The following is a 15,933-nucleotide window of genomic DNA, read 5'->3' on the forward strand; positions in this document are numbered from 1 at the left end:
AAAAAAAATTCGATTTTTTAACCCAAAATCCGATTCCGTATCCCCTTAAGGTCATAAGATTTGTAATTTTGCGTCCTGCTTGAATCCGTGACTTGAAATATTATTAGGTCTAATGGAGTAATTAGGTACACTTTTCTTGTAAGGGCCGGACGACACAATTGTTGTGGCGTCTCCATGTCTGTGAGCGAAACACCGCGGAAAAATCTCAGGTTTACAAGTAAAATTTCGTTATTAGCTATCGTCACTGGTGATGGGATTTTAATGGCCAGCGATGCGTAAGCAAACGGCCCGTACTTTTCCAATACGCCTCGTACGCTCTACATTTAATATAATTAGTTAACGATGAGTGGATCTCGGTTGTGAGAGTGGTGATGCGGGGTTGTATTCAGTAGAGGGAAGAGTGCGTCAGCGAGTCAACGTGCGCTGCCCATTAGGCAGCGGGAGTAGCTGGGCGGCTGTGGCTGCGGCCGGCGTGGTGGGGGCCGCTTCTCTTAAGCGCGCCGGAGTCCCTCAGCCGGCAGTGAGGTCTGCTCCGCAGCCGCCGCCGCCGTCGCCGAAGCTCGCAGCGCACCGCACCATGGCCGCCAAGGTCTGTAAACTCTGGTGCACCCTTCTCGTCAAAATCAAATATACTCTACTGACACTTCTTTGTAAGAAGCAGACAATGAGCTGAACGTAAAGTTTAACACAGCTGCTGTGTTACCCGCTGTTTACACAGTAACAATTAAAACTGCGCTATAGCGGCAGTCACGGTTTTCGTGTTTTGCACTTTCCCTGGGCTCTTTCGCGAAAAGTTGTAGCGAAAGCCGTAACAAAGGTCATATCACAATATTCATCAATTCGGGACTCTTGAATTTAGAGAAAAGTAGTTCACATGTCTAAATCTAAACTTTGTGAATCACTGTAAAGCGTGTTGTAAGGGATACTTTTTTCTTCTTCTGTATATTAAGACGTCTTCCCGTTGTATTGGAAAGAATTATTGTTTCTACGCCTCTGTGGCTAATTTTATCTGCACCAACTCTAAGGGGTAGATATGAAGGAACTAAAGAGCATTCATGGTTTTTGCCCTGAAAGACGATTATTGAAGTTTTTTAAGTAATTTTTCAAGAGATTGACGTCTTTCTGCGGCTTTCCACCAGTTAAGATTTTACAATTTTATCTGACATTCTCTCGCCAGTAAAATAATTCTGTGACCATTTCACATAGCCCTTCTTTCTTTTCGCTCTCCTGCTGATGCGATCTGGTAAGAATTCCATGCATGTGAGCAGTATTAAAGTATGGGTCATCTCTTTTGTAGCCAAACTGAGTTTTACAGCAACCTGTCAATGAATCGTAGGCTGGAATTTACTTTGTCTACAAGTTGAGTCTACGAAGTACATCCACATCATTTCTTTTTAAACTGTTATTCTCGAATATTTGTGCGGCAGTATTGATTAGTTCTGAATCATTACTCGTCTTGTCAAAGGAGCCCACGAATTTATTTTTCGTTGAGATACACCGTATCTAAATTAAGTTGCCATTTGCACCAGGCTAATGTTTCGTTGACATCTAAATTTATATCACTGGAATATTTATCAAGGTGAATTTCCTCGCAGATAATTGCATCATCTACGAAAAGTCTGATATCACAACTAACACTATATGCTAATTCATTAATGTGCAATATGTGAAGCAACAGTAGAGTTGCACTCTCTGTGAAGCAATGGATGTTATTTTAACTTCTGTTGATGATTGTCCATTTAAGATAATGACCTACGCAATGTCCGTCTTTTGAGCCAGTTGCAGATCTGAAAGGAGCGGATTTTCTTTCGAAGGTTACAATTTCAGGATTTAAAATATGATTTTACAGTCCCTTTTTTACGAGCGCTTTAAGGCAGTGTGAAATGTAAGCGAGACAGATAAATTTGAAACCACAGTCCACGTTAGGCTCAAATGTTTGATCTGTCAGTCAGTTGCCTTCCATACCCATTTCACTGTCGAGTGAGAGCCTCCACTATTGATATAGCTTACACACTACAATTTTCTAAAATATTTGCTTGCCTTATTGATGCTGTGTAGCTTCCTAAGTTCCCTTTTGTTCTTAGCGAATTGTTAATTTCCCGGGTATGGACCACTTACAAACTTTTAACGCAACTCTCAACTGTGTAACACTACTGTATTGCCATTGTACCACGCAGTGTATCTAAATTCACAGCGAACAACTGAGAGATACTAAATGAAAAAGCTGTAATTTTTAAATGTAGAACTGAATAACAAACCATAATGAAACAAATAGTTTTTGATAAGCATTTCTAGCGCTGTTTTCCCAATGAAGCGCCACCATTTATATGGCATAGGATGCTTACCACTCCAGTAACATTCCCTCTTTTCAGTTTTATTCCCTACTGGGCCGTAGGCTTCTGCTTGACTTGAATTTCTATCATTTTACCATATATATTCGAGGGGAGAAGTAATATGTTTTTTGATTGGTCATGAAACATCCGCAAACTGAATTTTAAAGCGCTTTGTAGAGCATTTCTGTAACACAGAAGCTCTTTTCTGAATCATGTTTTGTTTCTTCTGCTAATTCTCTTAGGCAATGATACCAGAACGTTGAACAATTGTCGAGAACTGTTTGGACCAGCCTTCGCTCACCTGTATTTAGAGTTCGCTGTTTGATGGATGTTGCTGAACCCAGATATAGATAGCCAAAAGTTTAATTAGGCAATATCAGGTCTACTCCTGGTGTATGTAACTTGATCTGGACGTCTAAACAAAAAAGAGTGAATACCATTTGAGCACTAAGAATATCTTTTAATTTAATGTATACTGGCAATTGTTGGAGGCATGACTGATTTATATTAGTACAATATAAAGGAAAAACACTCGCCTTCATTCGCAAACCATGGTTATTATTTACTCGTGTAATAGGCAAAATCTGTGTTTTTACAACATAAAGTATACGAACTTCTAACCTGTACAACTGATTACAAAAGCAGTAAGTAATATTTATGCAAGTGTTTATTTTAGTCTCAGTTATTTCTTACTCAAATTTAACTGTATTTGTGCAATAGGACCAACAGAAAATGTCATGCACAAATAATTGTGAAATAATATGTCAAGAGTCTGATATCGGGCCAGCGGTCTAAGTGCATGATGCTTTTTGACAAAAATTGTTATTTTTTCCCTTCTTGTTGCATCCTGAAAGACAATAGAACAGCTCTGTGATAATACGTACGTCTTAGACTACGTTGTAGGCTCTAAGTGGGAAAGAGTGCTAGTCGTGTGTGTGTGTCATTCTCTCGTCCTGTTGTTTTATTTTATTTTTGTCCTCATTTGGCCTCCAGAGCTTGTGCTCTGTTGAGACATCTAAAACAATTGGTTAAATTTTATACTTAATTGTGTGAAATAAATACATAAATGCATATTACAGATATAAGAGTTCAATCTCTCGTAGCTTTGTCCTCAATAAAATGTTAAGGAATGGATTATAAGTAAATTACACACCTCTGATTTATCAGTTCATACCATGTATGAACTTTCAACTTGTCTTTGATAAACAAAAGAAAAGCTGATTTGTGGATGGTGATACTCCATACTGAGCAATGTCGTCAAGAAGTCCAATCGTTCACAGTCAAATCCGGGACACGAAAACAAGATGTGGTTTACAGCAGCTTCCGGCTCACACTCACATGCAGGACAATCGTAAACTGATATGACGTAGATGGAGAGGAAAAGAAGCATGCTCGAAGCGGAGTCGAATAAGGGCGAAAATTGTTGATCGATACAAATGTGTCCTCGTAAATCACGGCCTTGTAGTAATGCGAGGTTGTAACACCGCATTTAGCCACCTTTCGTTTGTTGGGACACGTTTCAAACGCATCTCTTGCCATTGATGTTTCCGTGGCTCTTGATGTCACGTAAGTAGTTTGTGTACGGAAATTTAAAATCAGTGACAGTGTCTATAGACGCAACTCGCTTCCTAATGCGTCAAACTGCCTCATTATAGCGGATGCCCGCATAGGAATCCACCTACAGCATATGGATTGTCTGTCCCCTTCATTTACTGGAAACGTATTCCAGTACAACATCCAAGACATAAAGGTTGGTTGTTTTGTTCCATCTCCGGTATTGAATATTTTTAAGGACTGTGTGTCAGACACGCTTAATATATTTCAGAAGCTGTTCTATTATATTTGTTTATGAAATACACGGCAGAGTCGGAAACAGGTAGTGACGTAGAAAACCTTTAAGGCCAAGCAATAGTGTGGCAGATTTGCTGCGTCTGACAGTGACTGACAGTGGGTAAAAGGGGAGCCTTTGCTCTTGTCTAAATAGGGCAGTCATACAACGAACACAATATATTACGTCGTAGGACCAGAGTCGTCCTCTTGAGTTTGCACGCAGCTGGCGGTCATTATATGGCAGCTGACGTAATACTGAGCTGTGTGTTACGACAATTCTGTTGTGTTTAGGCGAAGGCTGAAACGGTACAAAACATGGGAGGAATCGACGCATTTGCTGATGTTGCTGTAAAATGCATATGTTTGCTTCATAACGTAACTATTAACAAAGAGGGTATTGCAGACAATTACCTCTGCTTATTGTTTAGCTACTGTCGGAAGAAGGAAGCAAGGAATATTAGAATTTAACGTCCCACCAACAACGAGTTCATTAGAGTCGGAGCACAAGCTCCGATTATGGAAAGGGGGGGAGGGGGGGGGGGGAGAGAATATCGGCCGTGCCCTTTTTCAAAGCAACAATCCCGGGATTTGCTTCAAACAATTTAGGGAAATCACGGAAAACCTAAAGTTGGATGGCCGGACGGAGATTTGAACCGTGGTCCTCCGGAATTGCGACTCCAAAACTACTGTCGCTAGGTTAATTAATTTAGGCGAGGAGCGAATTATTAAGAGAGAAATCTAATAAGAGATGTCAGAACAAAAAAACACTGTAATTAATCCAGGTGAACAGCAGAACTGAAATGTGAGACCACTTTCACTACCTCTTATTTAAAAACAGGAAATTGAATTGTTTCTGAAACTGACATGACTTAACACATACTCGCCATTGTGTACCACCAATGGCTCACGCTCGGCTTTAGAAATTATGCTACCAGCAATACACAAATGTATAATGATGAATAGCCAACCGGTTGTACAAATTTTATTGCATTCAGTACAATAAGAATGGTGCAACAGGATGGTTGTTTTTATCCTTCATTAAAACTTAAATACGGTTCCTAAACGTCAGCCATGCTCAAGATTGCAATGTACGGTATGTATTATCTATCAGCCAGGCACAACGAACAGCTCTGAATATAATTTTGTGTAACCTTTCAAAGAGGGAGCTTTCTGCGCAAATGAGATATACCAAAATTTGTGATTAATTTAGTGTAAAATTATTTTATGTGATGTCTCGTGGCCGGCCGAAGTGGCCGTGCGGTTAAAGGCGCTGCAGTCTGGAACCGCAAGACCGCTACGGTCGCAGGTTCGAATCCTGCCTCGGGCATGGATGTTTGTGATGTCCTTAGGTTAGTTAGGTTTAACTAGTTCTAAGTTCTAGGGGACTAATGACCTCAGCAGTTGAGTCCCATAGTGCTCAGAGCCATTTGAACCATTTTGATGTCTCGTTGCTTTAAAATAATGGACCTATGCCACTTTTGAAATAAAAGGTCAATGTATTAAAACAGTAGCCTAGAGAATTTGAATACGGCCACCGTCCCATTGCGAGAAACAGAGACAGAGACCGAGATCTAGGTGAAGGAAAGTATGAATACGTGCAACGCCCCGTAGTGAGAAACATAGTTCTCAGCGCCGACGTGAGCGCGTTAATAACATAGAGACAGGAGCGTGGTGTGATGTTTACGCGATACATGCACTGTGCTTTTGACATGTTAGCAAAGCAGCAAATCATTTAACACAAAATCTTATTACGGAATCTGTGTCCAATGACGTGCAATGTAATAAAATCAATTTACCAAATACTATTATTACTGTTTGAACTTGGAAAGATAATATGAAGAAATGTAATTAAATTCACATTCAGAACTCTTCCTGTTATTGTTTGAATATAGTTGTGTCATTAAAACATAATGAGCGTGTTCAATTTGGAAGAAGTCTCTATCCATTCTGGTCTTTGTCGATCAAGACGGTAATTTTTTGAATCACTGCTGTCCCACAACGATCTGCATTCGTAAATCGAGATAAATCCTATTGCAATCCAGTGGAGGGGTTTGGGTTTCCGAACGCCTGGAGAACGTTACTTGCCTTTATTTGTAGCGCCAACGCTGAAGTACGGATGTGGTGATGTTTCGGTGAGGGGTGGTTTTTTGTGGTAAAGGTGGGTCTCTTTATTTCCTTTAAGAAAACGCGATCAACACAGTTTGCAGCATTGTGTATTGTGTACAGTAGAGACACAGTTCAGAAGCGATGATTGTATGGGCATGGCAATCCAACCTGTCGTAAAGCAGCATCTGTGAGGAAATGATCTGTAGACATAAACATTCCTGAAACGGACTCGCCTGTTCGGAGTCCCTACCTGAACACAATGGAACGTCTTTAGGATGAGTTACAACGAAAACTTCGCTGCAGATCCTAGCGTTCAACATCACTGTCTTCTCTGGTTTCGGCTATTGCGGGGCCGGCCGGTGTGGCCGTGCGGTTCTAAGCGCTTCAGTTTGGAACCGCGTGGCCGCAACGATCGCAGGTTCGAATCCTGCCTCGGGCATGGATGTGTGTGATGTCCTTAGGTTAGTTAGGTTTAAGTAGTTCTAAGTTCTAGGGGACTGATGACCTCAGAAGTTAAGTCCCATAGTGCTCAGAACCATTTGAACCATTTGGCTATTGAGGAGGCATGAGATGCCGTTTCTCCACAAACATTCAGACCTCTCGCTGAAAGTGATCCTAGCAAAGTTCAAGCCGTCATAAAGGTAAAGGCTGGACACACTCCGTAGCAATATTCAAAAACAGGTTTTAGAATAAAAATGGTTCAAATGGCTCTGAGCACTATGGGACTTAACATCTGAGGTCATCAGTCCCCTAAAACTTAGAACTACTTAAACCTAACTAACCGAAGGACATCACACACATCCATGCCCGAGGCAGGATTCGAACCTGCGACCGTAGCGGTCACGCCGTTCCAGACTGAAGCGCCTAGAACCGCTCGGTCACTCCGGCCGGCGGTTTTAGAATAGTTTTGATCAGATAGTGCATATCATAGAATCAAGAAAGAAGCTTGTACACAGGGAAGAGACCTGGAAACACCGGAAGGTTTCAGATTGTTAATATAATGCTCAGACAGAGATTTCGGAATCAGATTTTAAATTGTAAGACATTTCCAGGAGCAGATGTGGAGTCCGACTACAATTTATTGGTTATGAACTGTAGATTAAAACTAAGGAAATTGCAAAATTAGAAATTAAGGAGATTGGACCTGGATCAGTTGACAGAACCAGTGGTTGTTGAGAGTTTCAGGAGCATTAGGCAACGTCTGACTAGAACAGGGGGAAAGAGTAAAGTAGAAGAAGAATGATTACCTTTGAGAGATGAAATAGTGAAGGCAGCAGAGGATCAAATAGGCAAAAAGACAAGACCTAATAGAAATTCTTGAATAACACAGGAGGTATTGAACAAAACTGATGAAAGGAAAAAATATAAAAATTCAGCAAATGAATACAAACGTCCAAAAAATGAGATAGATGGGAAGTGCAAAATTGCTAAGCGGGAATGGCTGGAGGACAAATCTAAGGATTTAAAAAAATATTTCACTAGGGGAAAGATAAATACCACCTACACTAAAATTAAAGCAGCCCTTGGAGAAAAGAGGAGCAGATATATGAATATCAAGAGCGCAGATGGAAAACTAGTAATAAGCAAGGAAGGGAAAGCTTGAAAGTGGAAGGAGTACATAGAGTGTCTATACCAGCGAGACGAACTGGAAGGCAATGTTATAGAAATGAAAGAGGACGTAGCTGAAGGCGAGATGGGAGACATGGTACTGTGAGGACAATTTCACAGAGCACTGAAAGATTTAAGTGGAAGCAAGGCTCCAGGAGTAGACAATATTCCGTCAGAACTACTGACAGCCTTGGGACAGCCAGCCATGACAAAACCCTTTCATCTGATGTGGAAAATATATGAGACAGACTCTCAAACTCCAAGAATGATGTAATAATTCCAATCCCAAAGAAAACAGGTGCTGACAGGTGTAAATATTACCGAACTATCAGTTTAATGAGTCATCGTTGCAAAATATTAAAACTAATTCTCTATAGAGGAATGAAAAATCTGGTAGAAGCCGACCTCGAGGAAGACCAGTTTGAATTCCGCAGAAATGTAGGAACATGCATGGCAATACTGACCCTACGACTTCTCATAGAAGATAGGTTAAGGAATGGCAAACTTACGTTTATAGCATTTGTAGATTTAGAGAAACTTTTTCACAATGTGACTGGAATATTCTCTATGAAATTCTGAAGGTAGTAGGGGTAAAATACAAGGAACGAAAGGTTATTTACAACTTGTATGGCTACAGATGGCAGGTATAAGAATCGAGGGGCATGAAAGGAGAACAGAGGTTGAGAACGGAGTAAAAATAAATGTCGTGTGGCTAAGGCCTCCCGTCGGGTAGACCGTTCACCGGGTGCAAGTCTTTCAATTTGGCGCCACTTCGGTGACTTGCGCGTCGATGGGGAGGAAATAATGATGATTAGGACAACACAACACCCAGTCCCTAAGCGGAGAAAATCTCCGACCCAGCCGGGAATCGAACCTGGGCCATTTAGGATTGACATTCTGTAGCGCTGATCACTCAGCTATCGGGGACGGACGAAAACGGAGTGAGACAGGGCTATCGCCAACGTGATTCAATCTGTACATTTAGCAAGCAGTAAAGGAGACAAGAAAAAAGATTGGAGCGGGAATTAAAGTTCATGGAGAAGAAAAAGAAACCTTGAGGTTTACCGATGACACCGTAATTCTGTCAGAGAGCAAAGGACTTGGAAGAGCAGTTGAATGGAATAGACAGTGTATTGAAAGGACGATATGAGATGAACATCAGAAAAAGCAAAAGAAGGACAACAGAATGTAGTATAATTAAATCAAGTGATACTGAGAGAATAGACTTAGACAAAGTAGTAGACGAGTTTTGCTATTTGGGTAACAAAATAACTAATGATGGCCAATATAGAGAGGATATAAAATACAGAATGGCAATGGAAAGGAAAGCGTTTCTGAAGAAGAGAAATTTTTTAACATCGAATATATATTTAAGTGTTATGAAGTCTTTTTTGAAAGTATTTGTATGGAGTGTAGCCATGTATGGAAGTGAAACGTGGACGATAAACAGGTTAGACAAGAGCAGAATAGAAGCTTTTGAAACGTAGTGCTACAGAAAGGTACTGAAGATTGGGTGGGCAGATCACGCAACTGATTAGGAGGTGTTGAATAGAATTGGGGAGAAAAGAAACTTGCGGCACAACCTGACTAGATGAAGGGATCGATTGATAAGACACGTTCTGAGACAACAAGGGATCACCAATTTGGCATTGGAGGGAAGTGGGCGGGGGAAGGGGAATTGTAGAGGGAAACCAAGAGATAAATACAGTAAGCAGATTCAGAAAGATGTAAGTAGCAATATGTATTCGGAGATGAAGGGGCTTGCACAGGATAGAGTCGCATGGAGAGTTGTATTAAACAAGTCTTCGGACTGAAGGTCACAACAACAGCAGCGCATATCATTCCTGAAGGCTGAGACATGGTTTGATATCTGGCCGCCTCCACAATCTTACGACGAGCATCAGGCGTCAAACAAATTCTCTACTCATCGATGAAGAGAACCCGACGCCACTGATACTCGCTCCATTCCAGTTGTTCCTTGCCCGACTACTTCCTGCATCGCAGTGCCCAAAGTTTTATGCTGTTATTGGAAATCGACACTTGAAGACCTTCAACATTTTTAGTCTCACGGTAGCAGATGAGCGTTCGAAGGACGTCACTGTGATGTACGCTAACACGGCGGCAACTTATTGTGCTGACAACACTTCTTGACCTAAACTGACAATGTGTGCACCGTCTAAACTTCAAACGGTGCTTCGAGGCATGTTGATAGACTTACTCGTACGTCAGTCACTTTACCTCGCGCACAACTGAACTCTGCTAAGAAAACAAGTTCAAAAATGTGTGTGAAATCTTATGGGACTTAACTACTAAGGTCATCAGTCCCTAAGCTTACACACTACTTAACCTAAATTATCCTAAGGACAAACACACACACCCATGCCCGAGGGAGGACTCGAACCTCCGCCGGGACCAGCCGCACAGTCCATGACTGCAGCGCCCCAGACCGCTCGGCTAATCACCGTGCGGCAAAACAAGTTCAATTTTACTTTTACCTCCGTTACCTAGCGATATCCTGCGATGAAAAGAATACTGAGAAAAGGTTTCAAATCAAAGCAAAAATAATAACAATGCAAGTCATTAGGCCGCAGATGCAGGTGACAAACCAGATTAACAAGGAATATTAATCTGTCTTTTCTTGTAATAACAGGAAACATTCCTTAAAAACAAATCTTCTCCCGCAGCTATCCAGAGGGGGGAAGGAATTCAATCAAAAACGGACAGTTCATTTCGATATTTCCCGAATAAGCTACATTTCGGATTTCAGGAATCTGAGTTTTCCTATCGACCAAATGGATAACTATATTTGATAAGGAATTTAAGCTGTCCGTCTCTTTGTTTTGAAGAACAGGTATGTACCTAAAAAAGGCCTCCTTAGTTACTCTTCCTTTAGTGACTGGTAAGAAATCACGAATGGAATGCCATAGAATTCAATTTTTGGTCCAATCCGTTTCCTTATACATGTAAATGACTGTCATTATAATACATCAAGCACAGTTAATTATTTTTGCAGATGACGTGACTGTTATAATTAATTCGGTTAGAGAAACATTAGCAGAATAAATTGATAATAATATATTATAAAGAGTATGAAGGGTCACGAGTTCACAGGTCACAGTGCTACAAATATTTGGTTGTACAAGTAACTATTGACTAAAATTCGAACTGGAAGAATCGTGTTACCGAATGTCTTAACCAGCGAAATGCAGCAATTTTTGTTTGTCATATAATCTGTAGTTTTGAAAAGCAACAAATAAACATCTTAAATATCTACATCAATTAAAGTCTTGTAGTGTACTTTCAGATGGTAAATCTTTATTTACAAATGTAATGATTACAGAAATAATTATATAATGTTCTGAGTCGTGTTTCTTCAAGGACACAGCCATTCTAACTCCACCTTCACAATGTTTACATTCACTAATGAATTTCGTTATGAATAATTCACGGCAGTTTGAGAAGAAGCGTAATGTATATAGCTACAACACTGTAAGAAGGAGTTCAGCGTAGAGACACAACAGTATTTTGGAAATTTGGAAATTTGTGGTACGTTCCTATGGGACCAAACTGCTGACGTCATCGGTCCCTAGGCTTACACACTACTCAATCAAACTTAAACTAACTTACGTTAAGGACAACACACACACACACCCATGCCCGAGGGAGGACTCGAACCTCCGACGGGGGGATCCGCGAGAACCGTGGCAAGGCGCCTAAGACTGCGCAGCTACCGCGAGCGGTACAAAAATATTTGATCGTTTGCCCAACAAAATAGAATATGATAGGTGGGTGATCAAAAAGTCAGTATAAATTTGAAAACTTAATAAACCACGGAATAATGTAGATAGAGAGGTAAAAATTGACACACTTGCTTGGAATGACATGGGGTTTTATTAGAACCACCCCATATTGCTAGACGCGTGAAAGATCTCTTTGCGCGCGTTGTTTGGTGATGATCGTGTGCTCAGCCGCCACTTTCGTCACGCTTGGCCTCCCAGGTCCCCAGACCTCAGTCCGTGCGGTTATTGGCTTTGGCGTTACCTGAAGTCGCAAGTGTATCGTGATCGACTGACATCTCTAGGGATGCTGAAAGACAACATCCGACGCCAATGCCTCACCATAACTCCGGACATGCTTTACAGTGCTGTTCACAACATTATTCCTCGACTACAGCTATTGTTGAGGAATGATGGTGGACATATTGAGCATTTCCTGTAAAGAACATCATATTTGCTTTGTCTTACTTTGTTATGCTAATTATTGCTATTCTGATCATATGAAGCGCCATCTGTCGGATATTTTTTTAACTTTTGTATTTTTTGGTTCTAATAAAACCCCATGTCATTCCAAGCACGTGTGTCAATTTGTACCTCTCTATCTACATTATTCCGTGATTTATTCAGTTTTCAAATTTATACTGACTTTTTGATCACCCTGTATAATACGACGGTGACCATTAAAATTGAAAAACCATGAACGCAGCAGGCAACAGATGCCAAATTGGCATGAAGCGTACTAAATGCATGGATATGCAAATGATCAGCATTTCCCTTATAGGTAAGAGTAACATTATTTACATTCTTCATACGAAAAAAGATTACGCAACGAGTTCTCGTTCGGAAACTGCATTTTAATGTTACGTATTTGTGAGAAATCGTGTTATAGCCAGTGTAAGAAGGAAGTCCCAGAGACATTATCTTTTAAGAACATCATGTTGCCCGTGTTGTTCAAACCTACCTCAGGAGTTAGACTATTTCACTGGCCACGACATTCTCCTGATCTCTCACCCATCGATAACATCTGATCACGGGCAGCCGAAGACTGTCATAACACGATTGATGAACTCTGGCACAAAGTTGAAACAGCGTGGAATGTCGTACACGCGCCTATCGTCCAAGCTCAGTCGTAATCGTCGCCCAGACGTGTTGGAGCCATTGTTACTGCCATAGGTGGTAGGCCTGCGTACTATATTTTGCACCACGTATTCCCCAAATCAGTTACAAATTTAGTTATATATTCTTCGTAGTGTACTGTATAGGCACAATAAGGAAAATGTTGTTATTTGCTAGCCATCCACGTGTTGCAGTTCTAATGGCAAGCAGTGTAGATGTGACTGTTTCCAGTAACAGTTCAACTCTCCTGTGTTCAAACGATACTGGGTCTTCCCGAATATGTAAGTGCATTGCGTTAGATGTGCTCATGCTAAGGATCAATTGCCAATCCCTACTTTAAGTGCCAGTCCTCAGTAGGGTTTCCCGCATTTCGGTACAGTTTTCCAGCGGTGCCATTTCTCTTCCACATCATTTCGAAAGAAATATTGCCATTTATATACACTGATAAGCCAAATTATTACATCCCCTTGCTTAAGGGGAAACGAAATACATCACTGACTCTGCGTATCAGGGATCCGAAAGTTTGTTAGTAAGTTTGTGGAGGTATGTGACATTAGATGTCTATGCACATTCGCGTAAATAACGGGCCACTGATTTATGTACGCGGTGAGGCGCCCGATAACGACCCAGATGGGATCCATAGGATTTTTATCGGGCTAATTCAGTTGCCGAGTCATCAACTTGAATTCATTACAATGTTCCTCAAACCACAGTAGCAGGGTTCTGACTCCGGGACACGGACAATTATACTGCTTAAAGAGGACATCACCGTCGGGGAAGACACCAAGCATGAAGGGTGTAGGTGGTGCGCAGTGTCAGCGTGTCTACCGCAGGTCTCATGCAAGAGCAAGAAAGCGTCTCTCATGGCACAATACCGCTCCCACCAAGCTGCGTCCGTGGTGCGCTAGACTTGATGACGGCGTTTGTTGAGACGACCATCCATCTAGAGTAGCAAAAATTTGATTCGCCCGAAGATTTGCACGTTTCTATTGATCGACGGTCGAATCCCGATGGTCCCCCGCCCACTAAAATCGCAATTGACGATGTCGTTGGGTCAAAATGTGAACACCAAGGGGCCGGCCGAGATGGCCGAGCGGTTCTAGGCGCAACAGTCTGGAACCGCGCGACTGCTACGGTCGCAGGTTCGAATCCTGCCTCGGGCATGGATGCGTGTGATCTCCTTAGGTTGGTTAGGTTTAAGTAGTTCTAAGTTCTAGGGAACTGATGACCTCAGAAGTTAAGTCCCGTAGTGCTCAGAGCCATTTGAACCATTTTTTTAACACGTAGGGACGGTCTGTTTGGTGCTCGATGTTCAACAATGTACGATGGACGGTGTGCTCCGAAACACTTGTGCGTGCACCAGTATTGTGCTCTTTCGGCAGAGATGACACTAATCACCTTCTATCCTACTTTACAGAGCAGACAAGCCTCTGAACCCCACGATTTGTGAAGAGTCTTGGACGTCCAAACATTTAGCGTCTAGGGTTAGTTTCACTGTCTTTTTACCCTTTACGTAGGTGCTCACGACAGTAGTACGTGAACATTTGATCAGCTTCGCCGTTTTAGAGATACTCGTTCACAGGCTCCGCGTAATAATAATCTGCCCTTTGTCAAAGTCGTTTATCTCAATAAATTTCCCCATTTGTAGCCCAAGTGTTCGCTAGGGTGATCTCCCATCCGTGTCTGCTCCGCTTGCATACTTCTGTCACCTCGACACGTTTCCGCAACGTCACTAGACAGCATCCAACGTTGCGGTGGACAATGATCATAATGTTATGCCTTATCAGTGTATGGTCTATGTAACTAGCTCCGTGAGGCTCTGAGCACTATGGGACTTAACATCTATGGTCATCAGTCCCCTAGAACTTAGAACTACTTAAACCTAACTAACCTAAGGGCAGCACACAACACCCAGTCATCACGAGCCAGAGAAAATCCCTGACCCCGCCGGGAATCGAACCCGGGAACCCGGGCGTGGGAAGCGAGAACGCTACCGCCCGACCACGAGCTGCGGACTAGCTCCGTGAGGAAGTTTGCGAGTTGTGGGTTGTTTACAGAACTGTTGGAAGCTAAAGGTCGCCGCCGAGCTTTTCCGTGTCAACGGGTGCGGGACACGCCCAGGCGGCGGCTGGTGGCGCTGCCCTTCGTGCTCCGCGGCCGAGGTCAGAGCAGCCACACGCCTGGAGCTGCCTGCCAACTGCGTGCTGCGGAACACCGAGCCGAGGCACGCCCTGTCTGCTGCCAGATGCACTCCCTTACCGTTCCGCAGCTCACTTAGTGCACGACACGCTCACATCTACGTAATCTCTATTTCTGGCGATTATTCGAGTCCTCACGGTTATACATTTGTAGATACCTAATTGCACGACTTCCATGGATACACTTATGTTTTTTTTTAATTAGTTGATTTTGTCCACAGGTAACTTTTTCACTAATTCTTTTAACGTCTGAGGTTGTACTACTGTTGCGTCACCAAAAATTACGAAAGAAACTTTATGTAATGGTTGTTTATTTTTTCACTTGCAGGTCAAATAGAAACAGGGACGAATCTGAACCAATGTGTATGTTTGAAAGAGGACTGGCGTCAGTGTTACTATTGTAAAATTATTTATAACTGAAATACTGTTCCAGACTGACACCCACTGCAGTCAATAGCGAGCCAGGCTGTGAATCGGTCATTCGTGGAAGCTACAACACCTCTTGCAGATGTCCTCCGTATATGGGGAGACCGGCTGGAGTGGCCGAGCGGTTGTAGACAATACAGTCTGGAACCGCGCAACCGCTACGGTCGCAGGTTCGAATCCTGCCTCGGGCATGGATGTGTGGTGTCCTTAGATTAGTTACGTTTAAGTAGTTCTAAGTTCTAGGGGACTGATGACCTCCGCTGTTACGTCGCATAGTGCTCAGAGCCATTTGAACCATTTTTATATCTACTGAGTTCCCTCTACAACCTCTAAAAACCTGTAAGAGGGATTGTCAAACACCCTTTATAAAAACTGGCTAGGTTAAAATGTGACTTGCATGGCGGCTATCTTTTAGTACCTGAACTGTGCAAACAGCTGAATTTGAGAGAGAATACTGTTTCTGCTGAGACTTGATAAGTACTGATGCGAGGAACTAAACGAAAAGTACAATGGGAATGCGTTACTTTACTGGAAAGGTGC

The 15,933-nt window shown here is 42.2% G+C and overlaps 1 protein-coding gene across 1 annotated transcript in view; it reads left to right on the top strand.

Moving 5' to 3' along the window:
• The first annotated feature begins 271 nt into the window (after positions 1-271).
• Positions 272-15,933, top strand: part of LOC126470885 (sterile alpha motif domain-containing protein 1-like) — a 70,886-nt gene continuing 55,224 nt past the window's right edge. The window contains exons 1-2 of the mRNA XM_050098909.1: positions 272-275; positions 390-589. Of these exons, the coding sequence (XP_049954866.1) occupies positions 272-275; positions 390-589 (204 nt within the window). The remainder of the gene's footprint in view (positions 276-389; positions 590-15,933) is intronic.

This window comes from Schistocerca serialis, chromosome 3 (genome assembly GCF_023864345.2).
Source record: "Schistocerca serialis cubense isolate TAMUIC-IGC-003099 chromosome 3, iqSchSeri2.2, whole genome shotgun sequence".
In the NCBI taxonomy this organism is placed as follows: domain Eukaryota; kingdom Metazoa; phylum Arthropoda; class Insecta; order Orthoptera; family Acrididae; genus Schistocerca; species Schistocerca serialis.